We start from the raw sequence: 19,314 nt of genomic DNA on the forward strand, positions 1-19,314 counted from the left end.
TGAGCCTGATCAAAGCCACTACGGTGAAGTTCAGCTGCACTCCGTTGGTTCAAACTAGCTGACAGACAAAGCATTGGTGTGACAATGCAGTCCTTCAAGACTTTATACTGGCTCAAATACAGATCCACTTCTTGTCAATTAGGTATTACATGTCCTCTCAAAATTGCCAAAGCCTCAGCATGAAGCAGGAGGCCAGCCACGGGCAGCCCTACGTGCTTGGCTTAATTTGACAAAAATGCCTACGTGTGTACCTACGTTTCAGTAGGCTTATTTTGCACTGCCAAGTGATGCAGTAACACAAAGAGCCCAATCAGCTAACACACAAGCATTACTTGTTTAGTCAATCCATTATATGCTGTTAGCAAAGACACCAGGATAACATAAACAAGTAAATCAAGTCAGACACAGCAGCACAAAAATGTAGGGTTTATTTTCAGATGTTTCATAATACTAACATACTGACATCTTCATGTGAGAGCTCACTGTAGCATTTATAAAGTTAAATTTTGAACAAAAATCAGGGTGATAAGCTCTTTGACAATGTTACTGGGCTTTGAGATGAGGTACTCTCATTTTACAGTAGGGGATAGCTAAGTGGAGATACCATTCTGAGATATTGCTTCATACTGGAAGACTAGGAAAGCAACAAGCTGGCCACAGGCTCCTGGGTTTGCAGTGTGCTCCTCCAGATGCACTAGATGTCAATGAATAATGAAATTTAATGTTGCTACTTCCAAAAATGCTCCAAGTTGAATTTTTTCTTAAAGAAAGAAGACAGAAGTCCTCCTGCACAAGGTCTGATATTTCAAGACATTAAAATTTTTATAAAAACAGATCAAAAGTACAGTTAAATGTTATCTGCTGATATTAGTTCTTAATTACTCTAATCTCCTTACTCACATAGACGCTTTATTCCTATGCATCGTAAGAATTCAAGGAATTCAGATGTGCTATAGGAAACAGAAAATGTAAAAAAACCCCTATTTTTAAAACAAAACACTAGAAATGCAAGGAAGATGAAACAATCAGAACATTACTAATAAGGCAACACAAAATATTAAAGTACAAAATACTGCATTTTATTGATGTTTCAGTGAGATCGTTTAGTATAGCTCAATGCTGTTAGTCCCCTGATATCAAAATTATCAAACAAAATGTGGCATATATCCCAATGCTTTAAAAAAATGCAGCACATTTCCTTAATGCTTAGAAAATCAACAACCAGAAATATGACCATTAAATAAATCCTATGACAAAATCTTAACATTTTAAAGGAATTAATCCAATCATTCACTATGTTTCCATGTTCTTGTTCACCTTGGATGCTCAAGGTGCAAATGACACGTTGACAGACATTTGGCATTTTTTTTTCCATGTGAAGGGATGTAATTAGAGATGAAGACACATTTCTTCATTAGCGGACTACTGTTTCACATAAAGCCAAGTACAGAAAGATTTCCATGTTTCCTTTGGTCTGACAATGACTGTTTGGTTTCTGTGCTTCAACAGTTTTGATAGTTCATCCTGCTAAATAACCTACAGGACTGTGGATTAGGATTTTATTTTCAGTTTATCCAAATAGATGTCCAAGATGTTTAAGAAGGCTAACTATTAGGTAGCACAAACTCCATAAAACTGCTGAATATCATCACACAGGATACATTTGCTATACAGAATAAAATCAAGAGGGGAAGGTTTGCAAATTTTTTTTATATTAATGGAAAGCTGTTACTCTCTGACTTAGATACCACGAAATGCAATCCTCTGTCTCTCCTGAGCAGAATGGACATGCTGTAGCCCTGACCCAGCTCCTATATGGTAGAGCAACGTTTATCAGCAGAAGTGCTCCAAAATTTTATTTAGAAACCTAATATGCTGAACGCCAGTAGTTAGTTCATGTGCATCTTTAACAAAGAAAGTAAGAGACTGCAGACAGTATTAGTTACAGTGGTATCAGAGAAGAGGAAATTAAAACAAGATTTACATGATTCACTTGAAGAATAACGATCACTGAATTTCTGCTATACAAAGTGTACAGTGCTACTTTTTAAATTAAATTTATGCTAGATTTTTTTAATTTATGTGGAAAAGTACATTTATGACGCTACTTTAAGTGGAAGGACTGGATCTGACAACTACATTTTAGAGAGAGACATAAATAAATACAACAAATGAGGATCATTCCTGACTAGTTTGATCTGAGGAACAATCCATAGTTGTGAGAGAAAGTAAGTAAGTGTACAGAGGAGGAAATTAAAGCCTGAAGATAAGAGTGTCAGAAAAGGACAATATGCTTACGCAATAATGGGGATCAGATTGACTATCAGCATCTGGAAACAGCAAGAGACTATCATACACCGTAAAAAAAGCCATCACAAATTATCTCTCTCCTTCAAAATAACAAAGCAGACAAAGACAAGCTCTTTTCAGACTTCTGTGTATATAGAATTTTAACATAGGAGATACAAATTGGTTAAAATACTGCTAAGAATAGCACGAACAAGAAACAGCACTTCACTTATCACTTAATACAAGTTTCTACAGAAAAAAATCAAACATTCAGGTCTTGCTGTATTCAAAGTATATATACATCTGGCAGTCCAAAAGTTACTTGTCTTGGATTTAATTTAAGCACCTTCATTACACAGTGTCCTTTACTACAAAACAGCCAAACATACATTCATAACCCTAGAACTATTTTTATAATTAGCATATTTTAAAGCATTATGTCAGACAGGTGCATCCAAAGTTGTTTTTCTGTTTTAAAGACACACAGTCTGCATTAGTTAAACAGCTCTTGCATTACTGCCCATACATAATGCAGCAACTTGTTTTACAGGTCATTTATTTAAATGCTTTCACTTTTACAAAATACTTTAGGAAAAAAGAGGAAATTTGCACTTCAGTTTCTCGTTCTTGAAACGTGCTACTTCATGAGATAACTACGCTCTCACCCCTCTGCCCTGCAAAGGAACTGCTTAGCTTTAGGGATTGTATCCCCGTCAGCCCAAGGCCTGAACGTACATCATAGTAATGCTTCACACATCTACAGCGTGACTTCTCAGGATCTCCAAGTTCTTCGCTTATAGCTGTTTAAGCCTCACAACACCCCTGTGAGGTAGGTACAGTAATATCCCCAATTGACAGAACCAAGACTTTTGTGTGTGTGGCACAATCACACGTAAGTGTTCACTGACCAACAGGAGCAGCCTCTGAGCCTGCAGCCTTGAAGAAAATAGTGTTCGTGTTCCTGCGGTGTTTCAGGGAGCTAGACGTCTGCGCTGGCATTCTCCTTCAGGTCCAGGGTGAAAAAGGTTAAAGCAAAGTGCTAGGCAGATTGCTGCTCTGCCACCTCAGGCAGGTTGTCTTGGAGTGTTTATACAGGTGGCTGGACTGGCTGAACCGCTTGCCACACTTCAGGCAGGCATAAGGCTTTTCTCCTGTGTGCACACGGATGTGTTTCTTGCAGTCTGTCAAGGTCAAAAACGTCTTGCAGCAGATCTTGCATGCATACTTGCGCGCACCTTCTACAACCAAGACATTGTGCTCAGATAAGGCCTTCTTGCATTTTGAAAGGACATCTGCAGATGCCCTCGTCAGCTGTGGTGGACCAGGTTGTGACGGATGCCCGTTTTCAAAAGAAGTGGTCCCATTCATGATCAGCTGGGAACTGGATGAGTTATCTTGCAGCTGGGAGCTCCTGACAGAGGTCACCACAGGCATTTTGGGGGCTATGCGGCGATAGCCAGGAAAGCTGCTAGCTCCACCTCTTACTGAGCCCATCATTGCCCTTGACAGGGAGTGCAAGCCCAAGCCCGACCGTGGAAAATCCATGCTGAACTGTTCTGCCGCCCGGTACCCAGACGTCTGTACACAGGGGAGACCCATCACGTCCTGCATTGGTCTAACAAAATGAGAGTCTGCAGGCTCACTAAATGGATTCTCGACATGAGAGACGGTAGCAGATGAATGGCCACCAGCAGGCCCTGACTCTGGACTCATCAGATAAGAGGCATCACTGTCCATTCTGCAGTCACTGGTGGTATTTGGAATGTTGTCATCGCTGTTTTGACTAGCACCAAAGCCACCACCTCTGCTTTTATTTAGAAAATTTGAGATACTGAAAGTAGACTTGTGTTCCAGGTTATTTGACACCTCCATAATATGGATGTCTCCCACCCTATCAGTACTGGACTGTGGGTCAGAAAAGCTACGATCACTGCTCTCAGGACTCAGTTCTATCTTCTCCGCGCTCACTACCCCTCCCTCCACTTCAACAGACTCACTGCCCTCCGCTTGGGAAGTGACATCACTCACCTCGTCTTGAGGCTCTGGGGAACTCAAGGGCTCAGATTTCACCACCACCCTCATGTGCTCTTTTTCATTCAGACTGACCTCTGGATTCTCACATGGGAAGTTGTTCTTCTCAGAAGCAGCCTCCTGGTCAAAGCTGGTTTCCACCTGCGTTGCCTGGGATGCCATGGACATCTGTGAAATGTTTCCTCCACTGTTATCAGACTGGCTGGGCACTTGAGCATCTTCCTGAGCACTGAAAGACTGATCAAACATAATAGTATTATCCTCTTGGTTATCAGCAACAGCATCAGCCTTAGAGTTGTCCACAATCTTCAGTGAATCGGGCGAGAAGAAATCTTCCCGTGAATGAACTACTGACTGTCCACTCTCTGCAGCCACATCAGAAACAGATTCATCCATGGTAGGCCTGATGCGCTGTCTGGCCCGATCTTCAGAAGCCTGTTTACGTTTGTGGAGACGACGGATAGGAAAAGTAGTGCGCTGCTCGATGTTACTTCTCATTGAGGAGCTCATAGTATTTGGTTGTTCCTCTGTGCTCTGAGTGGAATTTAATGCAGAGCTCACGATGCTCAGTCCAAGCTGCTGGAGCATGAAAGACCTCTGCATGCGTGCATTTTGCTCTTGAACTCTATCACTCGGTGGAGACATCGGCAGCGTCCTGGTAGTAAGGTAGTGTTTGCATGCTTTAACAACAGAGTTCAAATGTAAGTGAGAAGCAGCCAGCAAGACATCCATAACATTACTTTCCCCAAGCATTAGTGTGGAAGTATACATCATGTCTATCAGAGCAGCAAAAGCTTCTGCTGTCACCACTTCGCTGTCCAGCTGAATCATATTCATAGTCTGATCTCCTTCTGCTACAGTAAACAGAGCTCGGAAATGTGTGCTACATGCTGCCAAAACAGAGCGATGGGCTTTGAAATGCCTGTTTCCCACCACAATCACACAGTCGCAAAGCTGGCCATGAAGCCTCTGGTAGTTGAGCTGCTGAAAGATTTGCTCAAAGTGTCCTGGAAAATCCATGATCCTATAAAACAAAACAGAAGAAACTATAATATTAAAAATGGCTGAAGTCCTATTCAGACCACAGCAAAACCAGGTTTAAAAGTGAAAGATGATGGCTGAAAGACAGATGAACAATAACTGATCTTAATTTACCACTGCCACGCTGGTACCGTATATCAAAGCTGTCAATCTTGCGGAGGAGGATGAGGAAGAAAATACAAGTTCTGCAATGGAGCTGACCTAGCATAACAGCAGCCTCAGCATCATATGTGTCACAGGCAGCTCTGCTGCCAACTGAATAACGCAGGTCATTTCACCTGTTAGCTCCTGTCCAAAAACACACTCTTTAGTAAAACATTTAATCCTGATTTTTTAAAAAAATCTAATTGTGAATAATTTACTGCAACCTTTGATAAATGGCTCACGTTATTAGATAACCTCCCACTGAAAAGTCTGAACTTTAATTCTCATCTCATTTAATCCAGCTTCACCTTCTGCAAATGACTTTCTGCACAGTTTCTCAGCTACTGTGCAGAACTGTCATTCAAGTATCTGCTTTTCACATAGAAACATAGAAAAGAGTTAATGGAAAAGAAGGGAGACTCTTCTGCACTGGAACAAGTGGTCAGCTCTTATCTTAAACTGCCACCTTTAGCTATCAGAAGTGCAATACAATTTTCTTATTCACTATAGTTTATCAGCTGGGATGCACTGAAAGTGCTCTGTTTTTCCCACAAAATAAAAAAATTGGTAGACAGATAGAAAAGTTTGCCGATGTTAAGAGCCGTCTCCGTACTTGCTATTCCTTATGAACCTTCTTGGGCCATACGGATGTTATGGACAGCTTTTGACAAAATTATGCACTACTCAACAAGACTAGACAAACTCAGGGGTGTTTTCTTCTTAAATTTCCATTAACAGAACATAAGTCAAATCTTAGTAGACTCACCTTAAGACTAAATAGGTGAGTTTCAGTGATATCTCTACTTTTTCTCATGACAAATCAACAAAGTATAAGATTCGTCAAGAAAGGTTGCATGAATGGGGCATACACACACATACTTTTGTGTTCATGTTTATTTTTCAAAAGCAATACCACAGTATCATGCAACACAAGAAGACTGTAAAGTAGCTAAAAGAAAAGGTCACACAGAAATAATTATACTTTTGAAGAGGGATCAAATGTGAGTCTGCCAATTTAGAAATTCTGTCCTCAAATGCACACGTTGTGAACAAACCATATGCCGTATTTGCATATCTGCATGGTCACAAGCTATGTGAGTAAATTGCAAATAAAGCTTCCCATAGTCACATTTGACCAGTAAAGAAAAGTTTGCTCAGAAATAACATCTGTATTTCAAACTCTCCACAGGTGTTTCACTTTATACAACAACTTTGCTCAGAAGGTATGCTCAGGCCATAGGCAGTGGCTGCCAAGTACACACATTCATTCAGAGTAAACCAGGTACAGCTGTTGATGTAGATTGTTAATTACTTTGCAATTTTGTTCACCTGGATGGACATAGATTAACTATTTCCTTGGAAGGAAAAAGCAAAACCTCAGAAATGCAAAGGACAACTCCCAAGATTGCAGGCATGGAGCAACAGCAGCATGTGGCTACAAAGGCTCCCTCAGCCTGCGCAATCGCATAGACTGCAGCAGCTCAAAGCTCTGCACTCTCTTTTGCTGCAAGGCAAAAGGCAGCGAGGGAGGCAGGGCAGACTGGGGACTACCACCTTTGAGACGCATACTGCTGTAAGACTGTGCCAGTAAAGGTCAAAAAGCCAAGCAATACACAGAAGGTCACTGATGCAAATGTAAGCAGGCAGCTGTAGAATTAGAAAGATCCATGGGCTTCCGGCAGCAACTCAGCTCAAAGCAGGAAAGTGTATCTGCAATGTTCCCCAGCCTTGGATTATCACCATTAACATGGCAAGGGAAAATGGAAGCGTTCTTGATCCTTTTTTATAAAGGATACACATCTTTTGAACTAGTTCAGGAGTTACTCTGCAAGCAGCATGAGATTAGGTTTCTCATTAGGAAACAAAGTTAACAGATGCCCTCTGCATCCTCACTGCCTGCACGATAACCCCACTTGCTCCTCAGCTGCACCCCATCACGCCAAATCCCCTCTGGCCCCAGAGGAAGCTCAGGCTGGGCCTGGGGCTGAGCGAGGTTTCCCAGTCACACCATCCACTGGCAGAGCAGAACAAACACGAGCTGAACACATGCTGGGTTCTCCATCCAGAGAGCATACAAAGCTAGGCCCCCCCTTTTCTATTAGACCCACAGCTATATAAACCTTGTTGGACTTAAAATACTAGTCTCCTCAATCAAAACTTGCCAGTGTCTCCAATAGGTATGGAAGGGATAGGCAGAGCAATTGTGCTCTGCAATGCTTGCCACTAAATAACAAAGTTTTGTGTTGTCAGGGACAGGAAACTACAGACAGCTATAGGGTAGGAAGGCCTTAGATGCAGATACTCTCCATTTTTAGCCTGTCTTGCAGCTACAATGGACACTACTGTGTGATGAACAGCTACCATTTTCTGATTCCCAGGCTTATGAAATCGCTTAGGGGCAACCTGGACAAACAAAGGGACCTGCTCAAGTTTGCAGCCTTTGCTGCACTTGGACTAACATCAGGCTACATAAAATTAAGGGAATCTGTAGTATAGTAGGTGAGGAGATCTGAATTCATGCCAGAAGAGGTGGCAAACTAACATAAAAGCACAAAGACTAAAACCATCACGTCACAAAAAAATGTCATGAAACAGCCCCTGCCTGCCTCAGCTGCCAGGCTGGAGCTAATATAAGAGCAGCTGCTGTTCCCCAGCCGAGAGGCAGCTGGCATTCACCCACCTCCTCCTTCCCTAAGGCACATGACATAGACTTTGCGGGTCTTTGCTGAAGAAAGATTTCACCACTGCACTAAGAATCTTGCCCCTCTCCAAAGGAGACAGGCTTGCAAAGAACCAGTTTTACCTAAACACTGAAAAGCCAAAACTTCTGCTGGCAAAAATCTGTTGCCTCCAACTGTAATTGGTTCCTGTGTATTTTAAAAAGAAGAAATAAATTACACTTTATGCCTTCCAGCAATGGTGAGGGTCCAGGCTTACCACGGCAACAAAAATCCCCTAATTTGGCAGCACTAAGGCTATGATGCCTGAATGCCTGAAATAAGCACCGTAATGAGATTTAATTAAGTACTGTGTCACAGTCTCCCTTATCTCTATAAATGAAGTTATGTAATAAAACAGAAGAATTTGTTTGCTGCTTTTTAAAAAAAATAGGAATACAGATAATAGTTGATTTTATTTATCTTTCACTACCAATGCATATCTGACAGTAAAAATAAGATGACATTTTCAAACAAAAAAATGTTAAACAAGACAAACTTCAGAATTGCAGAGTTTTTATTTCTACACATTTCCTCTGAAAGAAGTATAACACAAGGGAAAGTGAAGAAATGCTTCTTGGTGGTTGTAGGAGGCGGGAGGAACAAAAGAGCGGACACTGAAACTCACTGACCTCAGGCAGCAGGACAAAAGGAAGACAGGAGCCTGTGACAAGAGCCACAAGTCCCGGCAGGAAGTGTCTGGAATGTGGCAGAGGCCAGGGCTGCTTTGCGAGTGCTGCTACATCGCTGTCTGCCTTTGCTGCTCCTGCACATCTGGTTAAACTCATGCCTTACCTTGTTCCAGCAAGCACTGTACAGGGACGACCTCCTCTGTAACGAAAGCTGCCCTCCAGACAGGTGTCTGAAAAATTGAGAGGGGACTGCCAAAAAATTCTTCATTTATTCTCTTTTGCTCAGCTCTGAGATGGGTTAGGTGTCATGCCAGAGATAACACTCTATCCTTGGCTTCATGAGACTAAAATACAGGATCTAGGGGGAATTTGGAGAGAGGAAGAGCAGGAGATGGGGAGGCCCAACAGTTGGCAGAGCAACAAAGAAACTCTCTCTTTCACTCCATTTAGAGAACCGTCACTATAGCATCAGTGTGCCCTTGGGGGCCTGGATGTTGGTTGACTTTCTTTTCACTTCACTCCCCAGTCAAGAGTGGCAGCTCCAAGGAACCATCTCACAGTTGTACAACTACGCGCAGGGCTGATCTGCACAGCGTACAATGCTACAGCCCACCAGAAGACACCCTGGACAATGCCAGGCACCCACCACACCAGGAAAGCCAAGTGATCTCCTTTCTCTAAGGACCAGAACTGCAGGACACCGTGGTATTAACTACAGTGACTTCCCAAAACACAGCAGTGCTGAACCATAACCACCACCACCTACAAAGGCAGCTAAGGTGGGAGCACTTTGCTGTGCCCCATCTGCAACCAAGAACAAAATCGTTCCACTTCTACCTTCACTGCAGAAAGCACAGGGCCCAGCAGAGACTGCTCCAGCTTCAAGGGTCATCAGAGGCAAGCTGTTCACAAGCACCCAAGCAGCTCCCAGTCTGTGCACTGCTTTAGGTCAATTTAGGAAACACACTGTAGAAAATATAAAACACCTGAGAGCTCATGCATTGCCCTTATCAAGCCAGTCCCAGGAGGTGGTGTGCTTCAGAGGACTATGTAGTAACACATTCGAACCAATGTCCAGAGAAGAGTGAAGGTGGAAAACACCAAACCACATGAGGACAGGATTTCACATCAATAAAAGACTGAGTTGGACTCCAGAAAGGAATATGGGTTACAGAGATGGTCCAAGGTATTTCTGCCCAGGCAGCAATATATATTTGAATCAGAGAAAACAGGTAAGAGTCATCATTTTGACCAATGATTTTGGATTTCAGAATTCAGAGAGAGTCCTTGCCTACAGTCACCAAAAATTATTGCATCCTTTGTGACCTGAAACAAGTCAAACCCCACTTTTGCTTCAGATAACGTTAATTTGGATTGGTATTTAACTTTTACTACACCATAAAGGCTGAAGTCCTCAAACCAGAATCAACAAGCACAGACCCCACACTGAAGGTGAGATCTTGTACAAGATCAATTGAAAATTATAGAACTAGATCTAAGTCATATACATTGCATACTATGCACACACCACATTCTGTGAGATATGATCTACTTCAGGTTACTAAATACAGGCAATGCATCTAAGTCAACATCAAAATACATATAAGTGTCTTATTTCTGGATACGGACATTCATTCTGTCTTCCCCTCCTGCTTCGGTGATACCTCACCTTTCAGCAACAGCTGGCCATGAAGACTCCCCCGAACCACCCGTGGGCTGCACATCCCCATCATTCCCCTATCAAACGACCCAACATCTCCAACACATGGTGGGTGGTATCCCATTGCATGGTGTGTGAATGCCTATTTGGATGAAGGACACAGATGCTCCCAACTGAGCAGTGAGTGGTTTCAGTAGCCAGTCTCTGCAGCGTTTGTGAAGCTCACAGCCAGCTCCATTTAACATCCTGGGGACCCAGGAAATGTTAGATGAAATCTTCTGCTGAATCAGATCCAGTCAGTGGGACTCAGGAGGCATCAGCGGTACAAGCAGCAGACATTGAGTCCAGCGGCCTTTTGGAGAGCAGTGGGAAAGGGAACAGCTTAGTTCTATAATCAAACAAATGACCACAAATGAGAAGAAACTATTACAAATTGTTCAGCTACAAGTGGTTTTACTGTAAATACAAATAGTCAGAGCCAGGAAAATTGTAAGGGTAAGCAATGAAAAAACATCTACAAAATCCTGAGTGGAAAACAACCATTCTGCCTGTCCCTGGACTAAGGCCTAAGAAATGAAACCAGCAGGTCAGAAGCAAATACACACTCCTTCACGTAACACAGTAAAGCTACAGAACTCCTTGCCATGGGCAAGTACATGTGAATCCAACGAAAAATCAATTGAGAGCTATTGAATATTCAGATGCCACCTCTACCTGGGGAAGACACTAAACCACAAGTCACTGAAGGTGTAGTTTTATATACACTTACCTCTCTGGCTTTCAATTTTACAGCTTGCTTTGGTATCTTCTGAAGAGTTTTAGGAGAGAACTATGATTTTTTTTCATGTAAGATTGACTTGGTAAAGATGAATAAGGAAGTATTTTCTCCCTAACATTTTGATTATACACTTGAAAAGATAATTAACCTTTGAATAAAAAGTGTGCTCAGTAGATATTTAAATACTTAACTTGCCTCTTCACTGCTAGAGGAAAACATACCACAGCAGATCCAACAACCCAAGAGAGGCAAGGCTGCTGCTGCTAAACGTCCCCAGATCCCAGGAGAGCGGGAGAAGACACATTCTCAGCAGGCACAAATGCACAGAGCACCCATATACACTGCAAGAGACACTCAGCGCTCACACAAACACATGCAGCAGCAGATGCCTCATCCTGCTCCCCTCTCTGGCAGGGCAGGATGGAAGTCCACCTGCGAGAACATACATACAAGCATACGAGGTGGACCCTTCCAGCAGCTGGCCCTCCCAACAGCTGTCCCCTGGGTCGCAGTCTCCCCATCCCCAGACCGCAGGCATACAAGCCCCTGAGACCACAGCTTGGCTCCAGTTGCCAGTACAGACCATCACAGGTACGCAGAGCCAACCAGGACTCCCCTGCTCCCACAGCTGACCCTCCCATGTTCTCGCCCCTATCGACACAGGCACTCTCACACCCAGAGCTGCACTCAGGGACCCACGGACCCCCTTGCTCCCAGGCCACTTCACCAGCTCATCCAGGTTGATCTTCACTGGCCATCAGACACTCACACACCCGCACTTGCTCTAGTCAATGCCCCACGGACACAGGGACGTTCCGCCCTGTGGCCTGACCTCTGTGGCTGCACTCACACCAATCAGAGAGCCCTCAGCCAGGACAGAGCCAGGAAGGAATTTAATTAGGAGCAGGACAGGTGGCACTGATCAGGTGCAGGGCACAGCCAAGCAAGCACACTGCCCAGCCAATTGCCTACACGTGACCGTCCCTTTTTGTCCCCTTAACCCTCTATAATTCCACACTTGTTCCTACCCAAATCCCCTAAACCCCTCCTTTGCCCCACCTTTGGTTCCTCCCCTAAACATCCTGTAATAAGTCCTGTGGGATCCCAAGCTGGTTTTCCCTGCAGCCCATGTGTCCCAGCAGTGGGCAGCAGCCCCCTTAGTCTGACAGAGCTGCTCTGCGACTCACTGTGATGGGTCACGCCAGGACGCTGGGCAAAGGCTCTGCTGGGACTGCGCTGGCAGGGAGGGGCCTGGACAGGGCACTCCTTCCTCAGGGTCCTTGATTTGGGTTCCCACCTGTGCCCTGTGCTCTTCTGGGCCTGTGATGGGCTTGCTCCAGGGATGGGCCTGGGAGCAGCCCCGCAGGGTACTGTTTGGGCTCTCCCTCCTGCCATTGCCTCTCCAAGCTCCCTTAGGGCTGTGCAGAGGAGCTTGATCACATAACCAATCATTCATGGTGGCGCATAGTAAAATATTCCTCATATATGTGCATGAAGGTAAGGCTTAAATTTCTAAAATGAAGCCTTCTATATTAAGAAAGCATCAGATTTAAAAATATGTAATTGGGAAGATGATGTGCAAGTGTTTTGAAATTCTAGGAAAAAAGACCTACAATTTACAATTACACAGCCTGTTTATTAATCTCTCATTAGTTATTAACCTCAGAGTCTCTCTGTCAACTCCAACCAAATTTAACAAAGAGGACATTAGATACTGAATTCCCCCATTTTTTGTTGAAGTTGGTGTCTGGTTACAGCAGAAGCCAAATTTATAAGGACTACTTCTCACAGAGTCATAATTAGTTCCTTATTCTCTTAAACAACACAAAACACCCAAAACCAAACCATCCAGCTGGGCAGTTTGCACACACAGCTATGAATGAGGCACTCGTGCTGCTGTCTGCCCAGCCAGGCAGGTAGGAAACACAAGGGACAGCTGGTAACACAATCATATAGCAGGAGAAGGGACACTACAGATTTTTCCATAGGAATTCAGGTTTTATTTGCACATATTTCTACTACTTTTAATGGTAAAAATGTCTTCATATGCTTTCTTTCTATTTCTTGAATGATTAGCATTGATAATACTATGTAGACTTCCAGCCCTTTTTTCCATCAAATCCCTCTGCTCTAACACTTAAGCTGCAGCAAGATGGGACAAGGCAAGTATTTAATACAGGCACTGAAACTACTGCAGAATCAAAAACTTTTCTCTTGCTTCTTTAAAAAAAGTTAAAGTTAACTCACTATAAAATAGCGTGAAAAATAACAACTCTGAATAATGATCTATTTAAAATTTTATTATGACGTCCAATACTAAAGGACAGTGTAGATTACACTGCAATCCTGAGCCGCTGTCAAGAAGTCAAACATACATAGTCAAACAAACAAAAAAAATCAAATGCAACCTCAAGTTCCCCCAAAAGAAGCTTTTAAAAAGTTTGCAAAGTAATTGATTTTGTGTTACCAAAACCAACAACAAAAGCTGCCTCAACTATACCATTCAGTAGAACGATATCAGAATAAATCTCCCTTACAAATACAGTACTGAAAACTTTAAAATAGGTACTTGGTTTTTCCCTTATCAGATAAAAGGATGACAATTTATTACTTGCACCTCAAACCCCATTCCCAACAACCTGTATTTAAATGCATTTGATATTCTAGGTACGAAGCCTACAGGAATCCCTGGCATATAGACAAAACTTGAGAGTGCGCCAATATAATATTAATAACTGTTTGCCTCCTAGCTTAAATTACATTTTACAAAATATTACAATAAGCTTGTACTGGGCTTAATCATTGTGCTTGAAATAATACACCTCATAAAAAGCTCCCCTGAAGCCTGAAATACAAACATAAATCTAGATACGAGTCAGTGTTATTTTAGAAAACACTTTCTATTATCAGTTCTGTTGGTTTTTTAACAAGGCAGCAGGACGGTGGGAGGGTAGAGGCAGGAAGAAATGGAAGTCTTCACTTTCTTTTACATCTTCAGCAAGTTTTGTCACTTTGAAACACGGAGGGTATGTGTTCTCTGCTTTGAGAGTGTTTTCAAACTGAACATATGGTGGAATTTTAGTTAACTGTAGTTAAAATTATTTCTGGATTTGCCCCATACAACTAAAGTAGACTCCAGTGTAACATTGCTTTTGTGTATGCAACAATATGGTGAGTGCCAGCCATGGAAGGCATTTTTTGGGTATATCTGACAACTGCCGGCCACTAGTGACTTTCATGACTGATAGCTGAGCTTACAGCATCTCATTTGAGGTGTTTCCTTACCCAGGTTTTATATATAGTTGAACGCACACAGTTTATCTCCCTATTGTCAGGGAGGATGAGTTACAACTTGTCTAAGAATCAGAAAGGATAAACTGCCCTGCAAAAGCTGCTGCTGGTTCCATCAGCCCTCCGGAGAAGGGTAAGAGATTAGCATATGGCTTACTATTTTTTCATCCTCTGAAAGGTACTGCAAACAGATAGTCCAACCTATGGCAACACCAACTCATTAATAAACAGTAACAGCACAGCCTGCCAGATGCAAAGAGCATCTTTGAAAGGAGCAACAAAAAGCTCCCTTAAAAAGGCTAGATTTTTCTTAGACACTCTTCGTTACCTGCAGAAACGGACACTACCTGTGACACAGCCATCCTCCTGCTTCCTCACATTTCCACTCACCTCCTCCCAGTCCTGTGACGCATCTCCCAGTTTCTAGATCCTGCAGCACAGTATGATAGTTCAGAGGAAGACACACAGGAGGAGACTGCAATGTGACACTCCTGCATTTTGATGTGCCATCTCAGCTTGTCACCAGGGGGGTTGTTTCTTTATTGTAATTCCACTATTTAACACACCTGTACTGCTGTATATTCTGAACAGACTGAACACTGTTTCCTTAAAATTCCTGGCTAACCCCTTCATCGTTTGGGCTTCAAGGTCAGTACCATAGCTTTTACAGTCAGTCTCTCCCAAAAAAGTTGACATCTGCTTTTCTGCTCAACTTACAAAAGCACAGTTTTCTAGGTATCAATAAGAAACAGGAAAAGGCGGCCATGGATTCTGTTCTTGATCTTATGAAGCTAAAAAACTGTATCTAGATATGAGAAAACGGCTGTTCCCAAGAGCACAACAGGTTTTTAGGCATTGCACAGTGAAAGACCTGAAGAAAGCTGTTTGGGCAGTATCACAATTTGATTTATTTAGAAAGGGAAAAGCAGACAATGCTGCTACACAGAAGTGGCCATACAGACATCTAAGGGCATGAGAAGACAAACTGCCATTGACAAGGATTGATCTGAACTCACTGTTACATTGTCAGTTCAGAAAACCTCTCTTGAGGTTCATGGTATCATGGCAGTCTCTGTCACCACCATCGACCTCTCACAAGAATGCTCAGCACTCCAAAGGAAACTCACTTGCCAGCTTCTCCTGCCTACCTTCACCCCCAGTTCATGAATCAAACCACAAACACCACGCAGAACCAAAGGTCTGCAAGCAAGGATCCCAAAGGAAAGGGCAGCCACAGACACCTCGGCACCAGCATGAGATTATGTTTTCTTGCTCGATATGGCAATCATTTCTAAATCTAGCTCTTCAACTTCACTATTTACCAGAAGTTCAAGAATTTTAAACAGCTCTGTCCAGCCACCTTCCTTGGTGATTCCTTTGCCTAAGCTTTTAACCTCAATGAAACTAGGGTTAACTGCATAATGAATAAATGTGCTTTTGCCAGGAAGTGGTTAAGATCGAAGTAACAAATATTAGTTTGCCACCATCACAATGGATTCATTAGTACCACACATCTTCAGCCTAAGCAAATAACTATATGCGCATAACTGATTCAACAGATAACTACTGTATTTCAAGTGAAAACTATTGAATTATCTGCTTCTGATCTTCCCAAACTTGTTTCAAAACCTGATCTTCTAACATTATCATTTTACCCTCAGAAGGGAAAAAAATCTACATGGATACACTGCACAGTGCTGTCTATTTTGGGATTGTGGTGGATTGATCAGACACCCATCCAGCCGCTCTCTCACCCCCCCTCCTCAGAAAGATAGGGAAGAAAGTAAGATGAAAAGCTTGTGAGTTGAGATAAGGACAGGGACATCATTCACTAATTACCACCTGAAACACTCGACTTAGGGAAGATCAGTTTAATTTATTGCCAATAATTAACACAGTTAAGATAGAAAGAAAGAAAAACAAAACTAAAAACACCTTCCCCCCACCCTTCTCCCTTCTTCCCAGGCTCAGCTTCACTCCCAACTCTTCTACCTCCTCCCCCCGAGCAGCACAGGGGGATAGGCAATGGGGGTTGCAGTCAGTTCATAACGCTTCATCTCTGCTGCTCCTTCCTCCTCACGCTCTTTCCCTGGTCCAGCGTGGGGTCCCTCCCACAGGAGATAGTCCTTCACAAACCTCTCCTTCCCATGGGCTGCAGTTCTTCAAGAACTGCCCCAGCATGGGTCCTTTCTATGGGGTGCAGTCCTTCAGTAACGGACTGCTGCAGCATGGGCTCCTGTCCACGGGGCCACAGATCCTGCCAGGAGCCTGCTCCAGCGCGGGCTCCCCACAGAATGGCACTTCCTCCAGGGCACATCCACCTGCTCCACCGTGGACCTCCATGCAGACCTCACCATGGTCTTCCCCACGGGCTGCAGAGGAATCTCTGCACTGGCATCTGGAGCACCTCCTCCCCCTCCTTCTTCACTGACATTGGTGTCTGCAGGGCTGTTTCTCTCATTTTCTCACTCCTCTCTCCCAGCTGCTGCTGCACAGCAGTTTTCACCCCTTCTTAAATATGTTATCACAGAGGTGCTACCACCATCACTGATGGGCTCAGCTTTCACCAGTGGTGGGTCTGTCTTGGAGCCAGCTGGAATGAGCTCTAACCGATATGGGCCAGCTTCTGGTGTCTTCTCACAGAAGCCACCCCTGCAGCCCCCCTGCTACCAAAACCTTGCCACAAAACCCAATACAAGCATGCACTAATGAAGAATTCTAAAGAACACATTGTCTTAATCAAGGTCTAAAATTCACACCAGAGTGTAACAATTTACATTATTTGAATGTATTATGCTGAATTAACTAAAATCCTTCCGAATGATTTTTGAAAGGTGGAGGAAGAAATTAAGCAGCTTTTGTCAGTTCAAAGATGGTAACTTCCTTCTCTGTTTTTACAGACACCACTCCAGGTCTACCTTTCCTTTATAGCATATGGGTTTACATCAGAGTGCAACATGGTTACCAGCTTGACCACTGCAGAGTTTGCCTTCGTTAGCACCACCATGAGAAAAACTGGCAGCAAGTCAGGTCAATGCCCCAGAGACAACACATACATCCCAGAGAAGCAACTGGTGTGCACGCAACTTCTGTACACCAGCAGTACATGTAACACCTCTCCACCTGTATGCCACCCTCTGCAAGACGAACTATGATTCAGTAATTACACCAAGTACAAGAAAGTAAAACCGAATTTATAACGTCATCTGAAGATACGTTTCTTTGAAAATTCCAGAACATTACATTAACTGACAGATAAGAAAGGCTGTTGTTCCTGTGCTCATTCCTGAATGCACTGAAAGGCACTGTAATGAAGAACTGTCATACCTTTTTCCTTTTTTTTTTTTTACACCACCTGGAATATCCAAGTTTTGTGTCCCTCTCAACACTCAAGATAGCATCTACATCTAATCCTTCCATCACTAGCAGTTGAAAACACATCCAGATATTTAGTTTTGTGTCTTACACAGACATTACCGTATGCACAACAAAAAGGCCCTCCAGAGGTTCCTTGTCAAACGCAGCGTCTCACACTCGGCAGCGCAGTTTTGTCTGTTCTGACCAGGTCAGAGCCAAACGCGCTTCAAGGAGACCTGACGCAGAGGCCAAGCGGCAGCTTCGTTCCACGGGATCCGGGCAGGAGCGCCCGACTCCTGCAGGGGCTCTGCGGCTCGCCGGTGCGACCTTGCCGCCACAAGCCCGCGCCTGAACAGGCCCACAGAAACCTCGAGTCCCCAGCGGACGGAAACCCCGCGAAGGAAACTGGGGGTCCGGGGAGAAGCGAGGCCCCCACCGGCCCGCGGGAACCGCCTGCTGTCCTACGGGTTCTTGTCAGCACCGCAGAACCACGCTCCCCGCCACCCGGCGGAGCATCCACCGCTGCTGCCATCCGCCGCCCTCCGCTCCGCTCCGCCCGCCACACGGCCGCGAGGCCCCGCCGCGCCAAGACTCCCAGCACCGCCGGCCGCGTTGCCGCTCTCCTGCGCTCCCCGCCGGGCGAGCGCCGGCGGCCGCCCTCTTCCGCACGCACCGGGGCCGCGGGCGGCCCGCCCGCAGCTCGTCGCCCTCCCGGGCACCTCCGCCTCCCGCGGGGCTTCCAGCTGGCCCGGTGGGGTTGCCCAGGGCGGGGGCGGCGCGGCGGGGGCAGGGAAGGGGCGGCCGCTCGGAGCAAGAGCGCCGTCCGCCCCGCCCGCCCGGCCCCGACTCAGCAGCCCACGTCACCCGCCGCCCCCCCCCTTCCCTCCGCGCTCCCAGCCGCCCCCCCACCCTTGCCTGGCGCCGGCACCGCCCGCCGGGCCGGCCACCGCCCCCGCTCACCTGCGGTCGCCACCGCCCCCGCTGCCTCTGCTCTCCGGGCGGGAAGGGCCGCGGCGGGGCGCCCCGGGCGAGCGGGAAGGGCCAGGCACGGCCGTCGTCCTCGGCCCTGCGGCCCCGTCCCCCGCTCCCGCGGCTCCGCCCCCACGGGCCCTGCGCTGCGGCGGCCGCGCCAGCGGCCGGAAGTGACGCCATCACGCAGCGGCCCACTCGGTGCGCGTGGGCGGGGCGGCGGCGCGGGCCCGCCCACCAACCAATCAGCGGTCTCATAACTGATAAGCAACGGCACCTCCCCTCCCCCCAGGACGCGGCAATAAGCACAGCCGTGATTGGGCGGATCCCGCTTCCCCAGGGGGCGGGGAGACGCCCCCCCGCCGGCTCGGCCGGGCCGCAGGAGCAGCAGCAGGAGCGGTCCCA

General features: G+C 45.3%; 1 protein-coding gene across 5 annotated transcripts; it reads right to left on the reverse strand.

Annotated features, from left to right (window-relative positions):
* Positions 1 to 1,070: 1,070 nt before the first annotated feature.
* ZBTB5 (zinc finger and BTB domain containing 5) lies at positions 1,071 to 19,162 on the reverse strand. Of its 5 annotated transcripts, none has more exons than XM_072860864.1 (3): positions 18,901 to 19,162; positions 10,524 to 10,866; positions 1,071 to 5,344 (listed from the first exon to the last, which is right to left on the reverse strand). In XM_072860864.1, the coding sequence occupies exon 3, from the start codon at positions 5,338 to 5,340 to the stop codon at positions 3,316 to 3,318; it is 2,025 nt and encodes a 674-aa protein (XP_072716965.1). In that variant the 5' UTR covers positions 5,341 to 5,344; positions 10,524 to 10,866; positions 18,901 to 19,162; the 3' UTR covers positions 1,071 to 3,315. The 5 variants fall into 5 exon arrangements, with proteins under 5 accessions (XP_072716965.1, XP_072716964.1, XP_072716967.1 ...); XM_072860863.1 differs by having other exon boundaries at positions 10,524 to 10,902; XM_072860866.1 differs by lacking the exon at positions 18,901 to 19,162 and adding an exon at positions 18,061 to 18,743 and having other exon boundaries at positions 10,524 to 10,902.
* Positions 19,163 to 19,314: the final 152 nt, after the last annotated feature.

The sequence above is a fragment of the Ciconia boyciana genome, chromosome 4 (assembly GCF_034638445.1).
Source record: "Ciconia boyciana chromosome 4, ASM3463844v1, whole genome shotgun sequence".
Taxonomy (NCBI): domain Eukaryota; kingdom Metazoa; phylum Chordata; class Aves; order Ciconiiformes; family Ciconiidae; genus Ciconia; species Ciconia boyciana.